The 17,567-nt window shown below is 50.1% G+C and overlaps 7 protein-coding genes across 7 annotated transcripts; 2 read left to right on the top strand and 5 right to left on the bottom strand.

The window, feature by feature from the left end:
• Positions 1-52: 52 nt before the first annotated feature.
• Pdw03_2398 (Arginine N-methyltransferase 2) lies at positions 53-1,669 on the bottom strand (the record flags this gene model as incomplete). Its single annotated transcript, XM_014681660.2, has 3 exons — positions 53-1,312; positions 1,395-1,423; positions 1,651-1,669. The coding sequence occupies 3 exons, from the start codon at positions 1,667-1,669 to the stop codon at positions 53-55; spliced, it is 1,308 nt and encodes a 435-aa protein (XP_014537146.2).
• A 21-nt stretch (positions 1,670-1,690) lies between these two features.
• On the bottom strand, positions 1,691-2,779 carry Pdw03_2397 (Prohibitin, putative; the record flags this gene model as incomplete). Its single annotated transcript, XM_014681659.1, has 4 exons — positions 1,691-2,014; positions 2,075-2,430; positions 2,487-2,555; positions 2,605-2,779. 4 exons carry the CDS (start codon positions 2,777-2,779, stop codon positions 1,691-1,693), a joined length of 924 nt encoding a protein of 307 aa, XP_014537145.1.
• A 174-nt stretch (positions 2,780-2,953) lies between these two features.
• Pdw03_2396 (Polyadenylation factor subunit CstF64, putative) lies at positions 2,954-3,884 on the top strand (the record flags this gene model as incomplete). Its single annotated transcript, XM_014681658.1, has 2 exons — positions 2,954-3,005; positions 3,058-3,884. The coding sequence occupies 2 exons, from the start codon at positions 2,954-2,956 to the stop codon at positions 3,882-3,884; spliced, it is 879 nt and encodes a 292-aa protein (XP_014537144.1).
• A 1,537-nt stretch (positions 3,885-5,421) lies between these two features.
• Positions 5,422-12,182, top strand: Pdw03_2395 (SNF2 family helicase, putative; the record flags this gene model as incomplete). Its single annotated transcript, XM_014681657.1, has 5 exons — positions 5,422-5,731; positions 6,065-6,203; positions 6,261-7,016; positions 7,080-11,834; positions 11,894-12,182. The coding sequence occupies 5 exons, from the start codon at positions 5,422-5,424 to the stop codon at positions 12,180-12,182; spliced, it is 6,249 nt and encodes a 2,082-aa protein (XP_014537143.1).
• Positions 12,183-14,045: 1,863 nt separating this feature from the next.
• On the bottom strand, positions 14,046-15,014 carry Pdw03_2394 (Thioredoxin-like 2Fe-2S ferredoxin; the record flags this gene model as incomplete). Its single annotated transcript, XM_014681656.1, has 3 exons — positions 14,046-14,447; positions 14,504-14,794; positions 14,895-15,014. 3 exons carry the CDS (start codon positions 15,012-15,014, stop codon positions 14,046-14,048), a joined length of 813 nt encoding a protein of 270 aa, XP_014537142.1.
• A 353-nt stretch (positions 15,015-15,367) lies between these two features.
• On the bottom strand, positions 15,368-15,709 carry Pdw03_2393 (GTP cyclohydrolase 1 type 2-like protein; the record flags this gene model as incomplete). The annotated part of the gene is made up of 1 exon (XM_014681655.1): positions 15,368-15,709. The coding sequence occupies one exon, from the start codon at positions 15,707-15,709 to the stop codon at positions 15,368-15,370; it is 342 nt and encodes a 113-aa protein (XP_014537141.1).
• Positions 15,710-16,203: 494 nt separating this feature from the next.
• On the bottom strand, positions 16,204-17,271 carry Pdw03_2392 (Adenosine deaminase; the record flags this gene model as incomplete). The annotated part of the gene is made up of 1 exon (XM_014681654.1): positions 16,204-17,271. The coding sequence occupies one exon, from the start codon at positions 17,269-17,271 to the stop codon at positions 16,204-16,206; it is 1,068 nt and encodes a 355-aa protein (XP_014537140.1).
• Between the last annotated feature and the right edge of the window lie 296 nt (positions 17,272-17,567).

Genomic DNA, 17,567 nt, shown 5'->3' with positions numbered 1-17,567 from the left:
CAATGTCCTTTCTCTCAACATCACATTTCCATGAAATCCTCAAATATCCTCCTTAATCCATGAACTTGCACAGTGGCAATCTATAATGATCAACAACCCAGTAAGCCCGACGCACACCCTCCCATTCACCATCCAACTTGGGCACGGCGATCTCCTCCCACTGCACATCAAACCCAGCCTCGAAGAGATCCATCTCCGCCACCTTCTGGTAGACATCATATGAGATCTGGCGATCAGCACCCATGCCATTAAAGAATCCCCACCGACCATCCTGCTCCAATAACCCAATCACCTGCTCAGAGAAAAAGTCCCGGAAATCACTATACGACTCAGCAAATGTATCGTAGTAGATCGCATCAAACGTCTCCCCAGCCGCCACAAGACCAGGAAGAATATCCTGCCAGCGACCCTGGTGGATAACAACACCGGGCTTAGTATCCCACCCGCGTCGCTTCATCTCCGTAACGACCTCTTCGTGCGCTTCGACAATGTGGTGCACAGCCGGTCCTTGCTCCTGGAAAAATCCGTCCACAATGCCCATCCCGTGACCGATGTTTAGAACTTTCAGCCCGGGTGTCGGAAGCAGCGCTGTTGCGGACTTGCGCATGATATCGCTTTCCCACCGCATCATCACGCCGTTCTGGTCTGCGTCCAGAATCCGGTCGCTCGAGATGTTCAGACGCGACTCCAGATACTGTGAGTTGGACACTTCGGGGTTGGCAGGGGTGGTTGTGGTTGTGGTTTCCGTTGTGGCTTCGGCAGAGGCATCGATGAGTTCCGGTGCAGTCTCGGTCTCAACCTCGGCTTCCTCCTCTTCGTCGTCGTCGTCAGATAGCTCCTCGTACGCGTCGAGGCGGTTCAGCAGCAACTCTGCGCGGACACCTGCGTCAACAATTAACTCGTATAGCTCAAGAGCGCCAATGCGGCGCGCGATGCAACCGGGTGTCTCGTTTTTCGCATCAAGATCGTTCCAGATAGCGCCCTCCTGCAGGAGGAACTTGACTGTCTCCACTGCTGATTTCACGGTCTCAGCGTCTAGGTCATTGGGGTTCGAGTCTGAAATAAGTGCGCCATTCGTGCCGAGGGTCTCTGTATCGGGCTCGCAGGCGGCGATTGCGGCGTGCAGAGGTGAGAAGCCGGTCTCGGAGTCTTTCACGTTTGCGCCATCTGGAAGGGTGGACTGGGTGCGGAGTAGCTGGCGCAGCTTGGGCTGGTCATGCTGCGATGCGGCGAGGAGGATCTCTTGCACGTCAAGGTCAATGTCAACCTCACCGAGGTGCACTGCCGTATCGTCGATAACTTCGGGCATAATCTGGGTGCTATTAGTGGAGGTTCACGAAGAATTATTTCTTTTTTAAAAAAAAGCTTGGCTTGTTCTTTCAAATGTTACTCACGAATTTAATCTCAAACTTGCTAGTTTTTGCTAGTCAGGTGTGTAGAGCTGTTATCAGACTGAAAGTGGTGCCCCTCCGTGTAAGAAAAATTGTCTCGCCGCCTTCGTCCCCGCATGGAGAAAATATACACACGAGTATTGGAGGTCTACAGCTATCTACAACCTGTGACAATTTGCTTTGAAAATACCTTGGGGAAAAAAAGAGAAGAGACCACATTTAGATGCTTGGTAATCCAGCTATTTATACAATAATTCACATCCCTCCAGCAGCGCCATTAAGTTTCAAGCGGAATGAATTTATTTGCCCTCTTCGTTGTGGGCGTTGACATTCAGGCCCAATCCTTGGCTGTCCAGGTAGAGCTTGTTTTTGCCACCGCTCTCGTGGATGATCTGAGCAATGTGACGTGCATTTTCGATCTTCCGGAGCTCGATGTAACTCTTGCTCTTCTTGATGGCGTCACCAATAAGCTCGGCAGAGCGGGCCTCTCCCTGTGCGCGGACAATGAAGGCCTGCTTCTCCTGGCGGGCCTTGTCAACCAGGAATGCAGCACGCTGAGCGTCTTGCTGTGCGACCTGCTTGGCTTCAACTGCGGCTGTGAACTCGGGGGAGAAGGTCAAGTGCTGTGTGGAGATGCTGTGTTAGCAGCTGTTTGCACTAGGAAGGAGGAAGAAGGTGCGTACTGTCAAGGAAACATCGTCCAGAGCGATGTTGAAACGGGCAGCCCGGCGAGCGAGGTTTTCCCGCACCAGACGGGCAACGTTCTCACGCTGTGTGATCAACTGGCTGGCGTTGAACTGAGCAACAACACTCTTCAGCACCTCGTTGACGATAGAAGGCAGAACACGCTCATCAAAGTCTTGGCCGAGAGTTCGGTAGATCTGGGGGAGAGCATCCACACGGGGTCTGGAGAGGACACGGCAGGTGATGTTCACCATTTGCAAGTCCTTGGTACCGGTAAGAGAAGGGATGCTGCGAGGTTTGGCGCGGACATCGTAGATGATGGGTGTTTCGAACCAGGGAATTTGGAAGTGAGTTCCTGAAATCGTCCAAATGTAAGAGAGAGCTCCTTTATTCGGCTAGTGAGTTTCAAACCTTCGTTGTAGATCTCCTTCTGAACACCACCTAAGCGTGAGTATTTGATGGCACGGTGACCACCGTCCACTAAAAGCTAGTTAGAAGCTTAATTTCTTGATAAATGAGCTCAACATACCGTTAAAAAGAGCATTTGATGCGACATAGGTGCCAATACCGGCCAAAACAAGAGTTCCGACAAGTCCCATGCCTCCTCGGCCACCACCGGATGGCATGCCGCCACCGAAGCCGGCCTTGCGCTTCGACAGCATAACTTGCAGGCGCTCCCAGGCCTCCCGTTGATTTTGAGACATGATGTGAGGTAGTGCGCGGAAAGGATTGGGGATGAATGAAGATTAACTTTGGTATGATGCTCAAGCAGATGAGGTGAGGTTGCGGGCGGTGGGTGAAAGTCGGGCAGAATAAGCGTTTCTTTGCTTGCCTCGACTTCTTTGCCTCTCACTCGCATTTCACTTCCTATCGCAATCATGGCGCCTGATCGGACTGGGAAAAGCGTATTCTTGGGGAACATTCCTTACAGTATGTTGCTACAGCTATCTGTATAATCTATGCGATTCTAATCTTCTTCTAGACCTCACTGAGGAACAAGTCAAAGACATCCTCAGCACCGCCGGTACTGTTACCAAGTTCCGATTGATGATGAACCCGGAGACTGGCAAGCCCAAAGGCTATGGCTTCGCTGATTTTGCGGATGCTGATGCCGCCGCCTCGGCGGTGCGCAACCTCAACGATCACGAAGTCATGGGCCGCAAGATCCGTGTTGATTGGCCTCACAACAACGAGAAGGATTCCGTGCCCCCAGATTACTCACAACAATCACAATCTCTCATGAACCAAGACCCCACACAGCAGCAACCGATTCAAGGCTCAGCGCCGCTGCCTCCTCTACCCCCAGGCGTGGAACTTCCGCCTCAAATCGACTGCCCCAACGCCATCTCCCACACTCTCGCATCCCTCCCACCAAATCAATTGCTCGATGTTCTGACCCAAATGAAATCTCTCGCGGTTGCTGACCCAGCCCGTGCCACTGATTTGCTGCGCCAAGCGCCTCAGCTCGCCTATGCTGTCTTCCAGGCTTTACTACTCATGAATCTGGTCGAATACCAGCTGCTCGGTTCCATCGTCGAACAGGCCGCCCAGCCCCCCCAGGTTCCTCAACAGCAAACCCCTCAACAATTTCAACAGTACGGTGTCCCTGGTCAGATCTCTACACCGCCTGTCACTGGCACTCCTTTCGCTCCTCCCCCAGTTCAGCCTGCTGCCTCGATGCACGGCCAGGAGGAGCTCCTTCAACAAGTTCTTAGTATGCCCCAGGCTTCTATTGATGCTTTGCCTCCTATGGAAAGAAGCCAGATCATGCTGTTACGCCAGCAACTGATGCAAAGCGGCATGCGGTAGAGTGTTGTTCTCTGTTGATTCTGCATATGGATTCGGGTATTTTATGGCTCCGTTCGTCGAGAGCAACCCTGGCATGGCCAACTTTTTTTTTTCTTTCATTATGCCACTGAATTAGGCGAATGGGTGGCGCAAAGGTCTTCTTTTTTTCCCCTTGATTTAGCTCTACCTTTGGAATATTAACAGAATGATCTCTGATTCTCTTAGTTCTTTTATTCCTATAATGAAATTCTCTTTTGTCATCGCTTCGGATTCTTTATCCAAAGGGCAACATGCCTCAACCCGTGGACATATTTGATGCGTTTGTCAATGGAGAAACCTCCCAAGGTTGCTTCACCTTGCGAGTTTGACCAAGCTGAATTGACAAGATCTAGGATTGGTACTCCTAGAAATTCTCTTGCCATGGCCGATAGTATTCTTACTTGACGTCTCGGTAGATGATGCTACATGATATTCAACTTTCGGTGAATAACTGCCAGCCAATCATTTTTCCGGCACCAATAACATCCAAGACTGGCATCTTTTGTAGCCCAAGTTTTAATTTCTAAACTTGCAGAGAAGGCACCAATATCAACATTTGATTGCAACAAAGGTGCATAGGCTCATTAACGCACTGGTGCCTACACTATTTGCCACAACCTCTCCATTGCCTGTAGTTTATATCATAGGCACAATCTGTGTTACTCAAAACTTGCCAAGCAAGAGACAAGCAATAGGAAACTAGCATATCCCATCATAAGCACATGTAGGGTTAGCCGAAAAGTGATAGTACCCGTGTGGTTCTATTTGAAAACTTGTTCATTAATCTAAATCGATTATACCCTTTCACTAAGGGATACGTTGGGTTCTGCTCAAAACACCAAAATGCCCATTCATAACCCATTTAGACCGTTCGTACTATATTGCGACAAGAAGCGTGTAGTTATTGACATATTGTGTCAAGTTGAAAAAGACAGCGACATTCAACAATCGTTTTAGATTCAGTCAGTGATTGGGGCTTGGTGTCAATGTCGATTTGGATTGTGGCATGATCTCTCGGTCAGTTCAATGGCTATCGCAAGTCCGTTACCCAATTCACTGGGATCGCCGGGGCATCAATAGCTTGCTATCACCACGCAGAAGTATCTCTTAGCGCGGGTGTATTTCTCAGCGCAGCTAGCCACCGTCACATGCCGTCGCACCCAATCGGGCGAGAGCTACCGCAGTGACGAGTACAGTATCTCGCTGTCGCGTTAAAAGCGCCTACCTGTTCAGGCGTGATGAATGAGATCATTGCCTGGGTGTCACGCTTAGATGGGATCTTATCCCCCCTTTATTCACTTCCTTATTCCTCTTCTCTCTTTCACCTTTGCATCCAATCACCGCTCCAACCATTGCTTTGCATGTTTGCTGTTTGCTTCTTGCTCTGAGCCGGTGACCAAGGTCATCATACTGCAAGTACCTCGGTTTCCGAGGTCTTTTTCCAGCGTGTTCTTTCTTGTCAGTATCATCCAAAATTCCGACTACCTCAATCTTCTCACCCCCTCCTCCAACGCAGGTCATGGCGTCAAAGGGGGTCCCTCAGCAGCAATCGGCGGATGGTTTGGCGATGGATGATCAGGAGCCTAGGGCCCGGGCCGATGAGATTCCTGAGCTGCGGCGGGGATGCATGATCCCTCGTGGTCGGTATCTAGCCAGTGACCTACCGCCTCTGCATACGCTGACAGATATTTTCGCTGACATGGCATCGAACGCCATGAAAATGGGATTCGAGCATGTGCTCATTCGGCTCGGCAGTCGACCACTTCGAGTGGCGACAGTGTGCTCAGGAACAGAAGCCCCGCTTCTGGCCCTGGAATTAATCCAGACGGGTAAGTACAGTACAGTGCAGTGCAGTGTCTTGTTTTCTTTTTCTTTTTTTTTGCCCTCAATCGTTTGTTTTCGATGTTCATGTTGAGGTTCATGTTGCTTGTGGTTGATTCTATGGTTGAGGTTCCTCGCCTTGTGCAATGTCCAAGTCACATGTCTCCTTTCTTGCCCTAACTTTGCCTTGACCTTGAGCTCTATGTCACCATTGCTTCAGTCTTGCATTGATCTGTCATTTGTTTTGTATTCATCTCATTACTACCCTTCTGTCTCATCTCTCTCATTTTCTACTTGGTTCTCCCTATATAATGGAGCAAATGCTAACAACGCCTTGATAGGTTTGGCAGAGACCCAGCAACTTCGGATCTCGCATGCTTTCAGCTGCGAGATCGTTCCGTTCAAACAATCATACATTGAACGGAACTTCCGCCCCCCTATCCTCTTTCGGGACATCACCGAGCTTGGAGGGGATGTGGCGTAAGTATCCATTCATCATTCTCTGACTCGACTTTCATACTGACTTTAGTTTTGAAGGCGGACCGCCTACGGGTCATCGGAGGTGATTCCCGGTGACCTCGACATCTTAGTTGCTGGGACTGCCTGTGTCGATTTCTCTCCGTTGAACACCCGCAAGAAGACGCTGCAGCAAGGCGGCGAGTCGGGAGCTACGTTCGACGGTCTCTTGCGGTACGCAGAGAGATATCGACCCCGCATGGTCGTCCAGGAGAACGTCCGGAACGCGCCCTGGGATCAGATGAAGGGAAAGTGGGAGGAGCTTGGATACATGTCGGTTTGTGTCAATGTCGACACAAAGCATTACTACATCCCACAGACACGCGAGCGCGGGTACATGGTAGTCATTGACAAGCGCCGCTTGGAAGCAGCGGGCCTGCTTGGAGGCTCCTTGGACCAGAGTGGCATTGACACTGTCACTCAACGCGTTCGTGAGCTTGCTGGTCGTTTCAAGCGGCCAGCGAGTGCGCCGGTGGGTATGTTCTTGCTGAGTGACGTTGACCGCCGACTCGAGCTCACCGAGATGAGAGCCCGCCTTGAGTCTAGAAGCGAAACTAGCTGGGACCAGTACCAAATTCGTCACGAACGGCACCGGGGCGAATTGGAACTAGGCATCGAGAGGCCAATCACTCGATCCCTGCCCGGAATCAATGACCTGAAGGCACCGGACTTCTATTGGCATCGTTTCTGGAAGACACAGCCGGAGAGAGTGTGGGAGACCGTGGACATGAATTTCTTGAAGAAGATGCTTCAAGATTATGACATGAACTTCAAGGAGTAAGTTTCAAATTTCTCTCACTTTTACTTCAGGATTGTTTTAGCTAATAGTTCACTTCACAGGCGTTGGATCGACTTGTCTCAGGGAGTCGATCGAGGAAATGACAGCCTTGCTGGGTCTGGGATTGCGGGATGCCTGACGCCGAAGGGCATCCCATTTGTGACCACCCGCGGGGGCCCCGTATCTGGCACGGAAGCCCTTTCGTTACAAGGCCTGCCCCTCGATCGAATGATACTCACGAGAGAAACGCAAGCTGATTTGATGGACCTGGCAGGAAATGCAATGACCAGTACGGTCGTGTGTGCAATCATGCTGGCTGGTCTGATAGCCGTGCATGAGATTCTTGACAACGGTGAGGAGGGTTCAACCAACCCCGGCGACGTGGAGGCCAAGTCTCTTCTCATACCCAGCGAGGTCCACAGCCTCGTGAGAAGCAACCTCCAAATTGCCGAAGCCCACCTCATCGACCATGCTGTTCTCAAAGTCAGAGCAGCGAGCAGCGCTCTGTGCTGTTCCTGCGAGAGACAGACTGGGGTTCAAGATTCAATTTATAGTTGCACGCTGTGTGGACACACCGCTTGCAGATCCTGTCGTGGAAATCCCACGCATTCGTATCTACCTGTTTCCCCCCTCTCTCGACGAAAGCCGTCTGAGTTTATAGCAAAAATGAAGGGACTTGTTCCCATGAAGCTTATGCTGTCTGGGTTGTCCGCGTTGGACTTCGAGACGTTTAAATCCCTTTACCCTATCGACAACATCTCCCAGTTCTGGCCCGACTTTATTCAATGCACGAATGCAGCTGTGCACGACGTCTTTCGGTTTTTCGAGATCAAGCGCGGAAGAACATGGCGAGTCGTTTACGATGGCACGCACTCCAGCTTGTTCCTTGATATCGGTATGGAATCCATCCAGTGGCTCTTGTACGCAAAGCCCCCCAAGTCCGCAAACACGAGAAGCGTCATCCGAGAAGTGCTGGCCAAGCCAATTGCCAGAATGAGTCCCACCTCTGGGTCTTTTGTCGAGGGTACATGGGAAGTTTGTTCACCCGTTAGCACCCCTTTCTCACTTCAGATTTCCGGCCGAGGATGCCAAGTCCGATCATTCCAATCGGAGTGTGGTCTTAAAGCTGCTAGGTTTGTTGATGGAAAAGCCTGGGACAGTATTTTCGTTGAAGGATTAGATCAAGATGTCACAGTTCTTGATTTTGACGTCCGGGGAATCTACCATTTCCTCCCTGAGTGTGGAACAGCGCTTGGTGCATTGTACAGAAAACAAGCCACCGCCCGCTCGCCTCCAATATTCTTATTCCTTGATTCAACGAAGACTGGACCCCCTGATGAAGATGCTTGTGTGTTCTCCCTTGACCACAGCCGCCTTCCTGGATACGATGTGAGAATGACGATAGCCGAGTTGTCCTCAGCTTGGAGATCATTGGATGTCACCTTGGATTCGCAAGATGTGAAAGCTTTCTGTCGTCGATGGGTCAAGGCCCCCAGAGTGCAATTGAGCCATTGTCCTGCCGAGCAGATTACTCTCCGCACATTGCAACAAGGAATCCGAGTCTCGATTGAAAACCAGCAATGTCATGATGCTTGTATCACCCTTACCTCACTCTCAGCAACAACAGCAATTCTCAACCTGCCCGACGCAACTTCCGACTGGCAAGCTTGGAATCCCGAGGTCTCTATGAGAGAATTGAAAGGTCTCGCATGGTTGTTCCCAAAGATTGCCGCGTGGTCCGACTTTGAAGACTGGAACGAAATTATCCGTCCAGACAGTTCAGACCCAAATCATGCAGATGGCAATTGCAATATCTGTAACCCACCCACCCCCAGTGTCCTTTGGGGCCGTGACAACAAAGACCGAATCATCCCATATGAGAACCCCCAAGAAGCTGCTGTCTATGAGCGCGCCATCAAAAAACGGCCCTCGCCATTCTTGGTCTTCAGACGAATCAACGAAACTGGAGACGCTGAGTTAAGTTTCACCCTCAATATTCAAGCTCTGACGCATCGGGCACATGGAAACCTGGTCGGTACTACAAGCCGTGAGACAGTAATATCTTGCTGGCGACTTCTACCTCATGCGTACGACATGGCTCAAAAACCCCCCGATGTGAGTCACGCAACCCCCGAAAGGTTCACTTTGAGGAGCAACGACGACGATAGTCCTTCGCCACAGCCTCCCAACTTCAAATTCAAGCTTCGTGATGAACAGCTTCGATCATTGAGCTGGATGATTTCACAAGAAGCAAAAGATATGGAACCGTTTATGGAAGAGGAAGTTGAAGAATCAATCCTCCCCTTGATGCCCTGGCGCGCCGAAGTCAAAGCAACACTGCCAAAGATTGTTCGCGGTGGCGTGCTAGCTGACGAGGTTGGATATGGAAAGACGGCTGTTATTCTCGGTCTCATTGACGCGCAGTATAAAACAGACACCAAACCCCCTGAAGACGACTGGCTGATTCCAACCAAAGCAACCCTGATCATCGTGCCTAGCAATGTGTTCAAGCAGTGGATTTCGGAGACCAAGAAGTTTCTCGAGGGAAAATACAAAGTCTTGGCGATATCGTCAATCAACAAGATTACCATCCGGGAAATCGAAGAAGCAGATATCGTGATTTTGTCATGGAGTATACTGGCGAACGATGCATACTACAGACGACTTCAACAATTTACCGGAACACCCCAGGCTCCCGCAAAATCGAGCGGAGGAACAGGTCGAAACTTTGATAGCTGGTTCCATGACGCTCGTGCTTCCTTGCAGGAGTCTGTTGAGATGTTAAAAACAAAAGGGCCTGAGGCGATGCTCCAGAGATTGGAGGCCAGACGTCGCCGAGTTCAAGAAATGCAGGCCGACTTCACTTACGTGCCTTCTCGACTCCTCCATGGCCAGGCATTCGCTGATGCTTTTAATGGTCGTGACGAGTCCGATGCAGAAGCGGAAGAGGATTTGGATTCTGAGTCTGACTCGGGTTTCGAGGAAGTTGATGCATCTGATGCGAGACAGTCGACCGGAACAGCGAGTCCTGTGGGCCAGCGGAAGCGGAGACACGGTAGGAAGTCAGTGGAAGGTTCAAGTAGAAAGCGACAAAAGCGCCCATCAGCAGACCTGGCAGACGTGACCGATGACAAAAAGAAATGTGGAGCCAAATCAACTGCCGTGAAAGATGACCGCATGGACTTTGATATCAAAAGTGGTATCAAAAAGACGGAAAAGCAGGACTGGCGCACTGTTAAAGCTGCTTTCATTCACGCATTCAAATTTAACCGTTTGGTTATCGACGAATACACATATGCCGGGGAAGAAAGACAGGCCTCCCTGCTCTCATTGCAGGCACGCTCCAAATGGATCCTTTCTGGAACGCCTGCTCTTGCTGAATTTGCCGATATCAAGAGCATCGCGCGTTACCTTGGTCTAGAACTTGGTGTGGACGACGATGGCGATTGCGACAAGCCGACGCAGAATAGCAGACTACGAAATATCAGGAAGAACCACACAGCTGCTGAGGCGTTCCAATATTACCAGCCACCCCACAGTAACGCGTGGTACCAAAACCGCCGAGAGCATGCTCAAAGATTTCTAGATCGGTTTGCGCGTCAAAACATCGCACGCATCACACACATTCCATTGATAACGCATCTTGTCATCACCGAACAGTCACCCGCTGAAAAGACAGCGTACGATACGTTATTCCGAGCCGTCATCGAAAACAAGAAACGAATCCCTGGTCCCTTGAGCACCATTTTGTCCAAGAGCCAGTTCCCCCAAGAGGCACTCATCATGTCTTGTGTCACAAGTCAAATCGGACAACCTCCATGGAACCTCGAGAAGTGCCGGAAAGGCTCGCGGAGCGACCAAAAGAAATCAGTTGAGATCTGGACTAAAGTGGACTCGATCACTCGACAGGCAGCGACTGTTTGGTGTCGCGAAATGAACCATACCGATCCCAAGGACTGGCAAAACGCCCTGAATGGCGTTGCAAATATTGATTTGGGGGACGCGGAGCTCAACAAAAAGTTCAACGAGCTGTTAGGGGGTATCATCCGCTCATACAGCGAGTGGAAACTAGCAGAGCAACACCGGCCTATTGAAGATTTGCTTCATGCGCGATTCCAAAAGACCCAGAACGCGAAGTCCGGCAACACAGCCGGTGGAAGACGCCCTCCCAGAGTCACAGCTCATGGAGGAACCACCAGTACGTCTTCCAATGAAATTTGGACGGCTGTCGAAAAAGCCTTGTTCACTGATGTTACCTCTCTCTTGAAGCAAGTCCTCGAGATTGACCGGGAATGCCGATTCTACGAAAATCTGGTGAGGATTCAGACCATTGGAATTCCACCCTGTGAAAATTGCAAGAGAGATTTGCAAGAAAAGAAAAATGTCTACGTTCTCAAAAACTGCGGTCATGCCCTCTGCAAAGGTTGCCTCGACGCCGCGATCAACCAACCACGCAAACCCTGCCCCGTCCTTGGATGTAGCGGCCACATTTTCCAATCCAAGATCGTACCCGGTGAGATCCTCGTCAGTGAAGACCAAGAAATTCAGAATACCAAGCTCAACGAGCTTATTGAGATCATCCGCAAGGTTCCAGAGGATGAACTTGTCCTCATCTTCGTACAAATCAGCCACCTTTTGCCCGTTACATCAAATGCCCTTCAAGCTGCGAACATCAATCACCGCATGGTGACACAAACCAACTTGAAGGGAATCGGAGAATTCACTGATCCTCCTAAACCCAAGAAGGGCACCACTCAACCACCTTCCAGGCCAAAGGCCTTGATATTGAATCTCGGATCCTCTATGGCAGCTGGATTGTAAGTAATCTCTCTCTGCTGTTTTGTTGGAAAAAATACTAATCCGATCCGTTATAAAGGAATCTCCAATGCGCAAATCACGTCATCTTCTTGTCACCATACTACGCTGCTTCTGACCATGAGTATGATGCGGGCATGATCCAGGCAATCGGACGTGCGCGGCGATTTGGGCAGAAGCGCAAAGTCCATGCATATCATTTGCTGGTGAAGAACACATATGAAGTCAACATCTTCCAGAAGGCTCAATCAAGCAAACTCGTTGAGCGTCAAGGTATCCCAGTTTTAGTTCCAGAAGGAGAAGTATTGCTAGACGATGTTGCATACGAAGGAGAGGAGTTGCCAGAGTAGGCTAGCTCCAGGAGCTGGCCATCCCTCTAGGGCTACCCGCAGGTACGGTTGCCATGCCGATTCATGGTGACCGTTCTTTTTTTTTCAGGTGGGAATTCACCGGTCGGCCAAGTGGACATGGTCAAAATACTGTTGTTTCTTTTTTTTTTCTTTATTTGCTACGAAAGCTTCGCCGGTCGACAACAAGTTCACGGTGGTTCTTGTAGATGTACTTGAATTCTCATAAAATTTAAAAAAGCTATTCGGCGTTTTGTGTTCTGATACCTGCTATAGCCATTCTTCCCATCTAAGTACACTTATGTACTTTGATATTCATCACGGTAAATTGAGCGTGTTAATTGTAACCTCCTCCCTTTCCCCTATCAACTGGTGGACTGTGCGATCTAGATATGCTGTTCTGAGAGCTTACTCCACAGTAATTTGTAGTGGTCTTGCGTGATTTTTACACTCATACCATATCTTTTGACATGTTATTAGCTGTCGGTACCTCTTAGCAATGTGTGTCAATCTTTCAATTGCCAGTACGGTGCCTTTCCTGTCAGCCCTACCTTCCTACAGTTTTCTACCCTTGTTCTAGATAGCTGGTTTCCAGGATATATATGCTCATTGCAGACCTCTGTAGAACATTAGTAGCGAGACATTGCCACTTTACTAAACCCCATTATCTCCCCTTGGCCATCTTTCCATTGGATGTTTGGTACCAATTCCGAACTAAATTGAATTCCAGGTTCTTCAAATTGATGCACAAGGCAATTCCAATCAGTTTGTGCCTAGCCATGTTGAAACTTGAGACCATGTTCAACTCAGTGGGGGAGGATGGGATCCGTCTCTGGTCCCTGAAGGATATCAGGGCCCAATATATTTGCCGCAGCGAAAATTGTCGGGCTTTCGGATTCTTGTTCTGGTCTGACTGCTTAATATGTACAACTAAGATCCCGGCCGTGCTGTGAGATGATCCGTGAGCAGGATACTAGAAGGAAAGTGGACCTTGCATGGACTACATGAACCGGATTGACACCCTGCCTATCTGAATACCCCAATCCTCTCTGAGCGTAGAATCTAAGATGATTGAAGAGCATAACAAGAACCGTTCTACTTATCCGAGGAAACCAATAAAAGGCTAGCTAGTGGTTATTTGATATGATCAGCTGCTGCCTCAAACCTATGGCAAGTGTGCGTGCAATTCCAAGTCTGACTTCTCGCCTGTTTACCGAGAAAAATCGTGTGGATTGGAGCACTTGCCGCGATACAAGATTGCATGAGCTAGTTAACTAAGAAGCTAAGTCTACATGGGCAACGTAGGGCCTATAAAGTTGGGGGTTTTGAATAAGACATGTCAAATCTATGATTTATTTAGCCCTAGTTTGGGTAGATGTCCAAGTACGGAAGTGAGCGTTGATATATCATACTACGTGAGGGAATACATCTCCCCTATATAACCTGCCGGAACAAGCCTCATGCTGTACAGCGTACTTCCGTATCTACAAGCTAAACAGCCAAGATGAGAAAAAATAGAAATGGAAAAAAAAATCTGCGATTGATCCTGCCAGTGTCTCACAGCGACTGAGCCAGATATCCATCCGGGCTCGGATCACACTTAGAGCCAGGAACAAACGTACTGTACATGGTATGTTGTGGACAGACTAAAAAAATAGGACGCCTCAAGAGTGGTTTTCATTCAAGGCGCCTTAGGGCGAAGGGCGCGGTGGCCTCTAATCATCACCCCGGATTTACCGCAGTGCCCCAAGGCGGCTTATGCTCGTCCATTCGACAAAAAAAAACACAACCATTATAATATCCTCCCCGTCCGGAATTGACCCACGGCAATGAAGAGCTCTTTTAAATGTTCTTTCTCTTCGTCTTCTATTGCTTGGGCGCAGAGTCCAATGCATTGTCCTTGCGCATCATTGTCTCCGGGTTCCACGCCGGCACGTCAGTCAAGTTGGTCAGACCGGCGCTGTTTTCACAGGTTTTGCGCCCGCTCAGCGGGCCAGGAGCGGGGACCTTGGTACCGGCGCCGGCACCGGTAGCAGTGGCGGAGTCCTTAAGGGCTGTCAGGATGGTCTTGATAGACTCCGGGGTCAGATCCTCGTAGTAGTCATCGTTAATCTGGACCATGGGTGCGTTGACGCAAGCACCCAAGCATTCAACCTCGACGTATGTGAAGAGGCCATCCTCGGTGGTGTGGCCGGGGGTAATTCCGAGGTGTTCGGTAATGGCGTTGACAATGGCGGTACTACCACAGCCGCCGAGCTGGCATGGGGTCTAGAAGATTGCCTATTAGGAAAAGCAGGGAAAAGGGATTTATGTCAAGTGCTTACAGTGGTGCAGATCTGCACGAAGTACTTGCCAACCGGCTCACGGTTGTACATGGTGTAGAAGGTCGCGACCTCGTAAACGCGCATTGGGGGCATCTCGAGCATGCGAGCGACCTCGTTCATGACACTGATGCTAGTAAAGCCGTGCTGGCGCTGACCGAGGTCAAGAAGGGGCATGACAGCAGCCTTCTTGTACTGGGGAGGATAGCGCTTGAGGATCTCATCGGCGAGTTTGAGGTTCTGCTCGGAAAACTTGAACGGGAGGGTCGGGTTGTTCTTGGGCGTGTTGCGGTGCTGTTCGAGACAATCAAATTTAGTATATGAGGATTTGATTCCCCATTTCTGAGACACAATCGGCTTCTAAAGCACAGGAGGGGCCGAGAGAAGTACGCACCACCGAAAGGGAGTCGCTGAACCGTTGCGAGCCGGCGGAGAAGGCTCTGTATTGGGGTTTGGGGAGCTGGTGGACCAACTGGCGGCCAACCCGCGGGACTGAGAAGAGCTTAGAAGCCATCGCGGGCGATGAATGAGGGTCAATGGGGGGGGGAGATGAGGTTAGAGGTTGAAGGAGAAGTGAAGTTGACGAGGCGTTTTACTTGGGGCAGGTTCTGAACAAATCAGCGTCCAGGGATTACTACCGCCTTACCAATCCGCTGCCATACAGTTAGTTGCCCTTCGTTGCCATCAACACAACGCTCATTTTTTGGGGGGACGATTGACACTCTTACAAATTGTTCTATCGAACTTGAAATCCCTTGAAAGAAATTGATTTTGGGAAACTGATCATTGCAGAGCAAGATGACTACCGTCCCAATCACATCGCCTTCTTAGTGTCGTATCTCATCAACCAAGTCTTGACTCGACCAACTAAACGTTCTCCATCTTATAAACCTCATAAGCAACCTCCTCATACGGATGCGCCAAGATTAAAGCATCGACTGCGTTCAGCATAATGCCCCGGCCCACACACAAAATCTCAACCCTAACCTCTTCGCACCGTTCTAAAGCACCGACGGCTCCGACCGCCGGATCTGCACCCTCATTGGGCAGAAATTGGCCTGTTCCAACAATCTGGAAACAACATTTGGTATACTTACTACCCGGGAATGACCCGGCACCTGTAGCGAAGATGGCTTCTTTGCAGGGCTCCACGTTGGCGGTCGGGATGAAAAAGACGAGCTTATAGCGGTCTGGAGTGGAGATGGACATCTTTTTGTTTGCGTGGATTTCGCTCTGTAGGTAGCTTATTTCGGGGAGAATAAGTAGTACTGTGCTTTGCGGGGGGGGGGTTGTTCTTGGCTTGATTGCTGCGAAACACAACGCTAGACGCAGGGTATAGGTTCTCTGAGATCGCAGTTAGCCGGAAAGTAGGCTTCGTGAGGCTCCAGGTATCACGAAGGATGTTCCGGGCATGAAATACATAGTCAGGTATTAACAACTAAGGACTCGTCTAGGCACAGGATGCTGCTGACCCAAGTGCTTGGGGTTACTGTCAGTGGGGTCAGTTGCCTGAGGCCCCCTATCAAGACCTTATGTGCCTGATGCTTGTTACTACCTTGCCTTCCCACTACAACTGCGCATATGCAATACTCTCAACACCCAGTGGTATTTAGTGATGCAGCATATAGTAAGCCGGAGAGACATGATCGAAAGGCTCGCCAACGACTCAGACAAAAGCCAATGTATGCATCAACAACCGGAATTTATGCTGAAATGGTGTGCAAACGCGTATACTTGTTGACATGCGCCTCAATGCTTGCCAAAATCTCCACCTTACGAGAATCCTCAATCCAGCTCGCCTGAACACTATTTTCCGCAATGATCCTCCACTCCATCACATTGAGATTGAAAGCCTCCTGCACAGCGCAGTAGTTATCAAGAATATAACCACCGAAATAAGCAGGATCATCACTGTTGATCGAGAACTTGACCCCAGCCTCCAAGAACCGCCGAATAGGTACTCCCTTGATAGAGGTGACACAACGCAGCCGCACATTCGATAACGGACAGACGGTAAGCAGGATACCCTCACGCGCAACACGTTGCATCAACTCCTCGTCTTCAACCAGCCGAATACCATGATCGATACGTCGGGCACCAAGCTCAATCGCAGTGCTGATATAAGTCGGATCACCTTCCTCGCCGGCATGCGCCGTAAGCGGGATGTTCTTCTGCGCGGCTGACGCATAGATCTCGCGGAACATATCTTTCGGCGGGCCAACCTCTGAAGAAGACCAGCCCAGTCCGTGCACAACGCCAGACTCAAAGTGTTTGTGAGCCACTAACTCCTCGTAAACCTCCCTGGCCGACGAGACGGGGAGATGCCGCACGAAACACAGGATTAGTCGTGTGCTCAAGCCGAGCTCGGTCTCGGCGCGCTTGCACCCTTTTGAGAAGCCCGTGACGATGGTGTCGTACGGTACACCGCGGCTTTCGTGAACTTGCGGGTCGAAGAAGACCTCTGCGTGGTGCACGCCGTCTGCCTGCGCTTTTTGGAAGTATGCCCAGGCTAGATCGGCAAAGTCTTCTTCCTTGCGGAGAACGGCCATGCCTTCGAAGTAGAAATGCAAGAAGTCGTCTAGGTTACTGAAATGCTCATAACGGGTTTTGAGGGTCTCGACTGAAGTATAGGCTGGGTCGGTCGGCAAGGTAATACCGTTGCGCGCCGCGAGCTCAAAGATGAGCTCTGGCTCGAGGGTGCCCTCAAGATGAACGTGGTGTTCACATTTAGGGAGGCCCTCGAGGAACTCGTGTATAAGAGATTGACACATTTCTGAGGGTTGCAGTGAGTAGTTTTCTTTGGGTTAGAAGATTTTCTATATCAACGCGGGAGAAGCACCGGACGAGTTTGCTTTTTCCCCCGCCAGTGTCTCGGATCATAATTCTTCTTTTCATGACACAGTTGTCTTTCACTTTTTTTTATCCCAACATTGGGCTCATCGATAAGCTTATTCCCCGGAGATCTCCGAATTCCGCGTCGAATGGAGATGAGTAGAATTCATCAAATGGGGTAAGCCCAAGAGACTCCATTAACAGGCCCTCTTTAACCTCCGTGTGCAAAAGATGT

Source organism: Penicillium digitatum, chromosome 1 (genome assembly GCF_016767815.1).
Source record: "Penicillium digitatum chromosome 1, complete sequence".
NCBI classification, from domain to species: domain Eukaryota; kingdom Fungi; phylum Ascomycota; class Eurotiomycetes; order Eurotiales; family Aspergillaceae; genus Penicillium; species Penicillium digitatum.
Note: the sequence above shows the minus strand (reverse complement) of the source record. Positions and strands in the feature narration are given on the sequence as shown.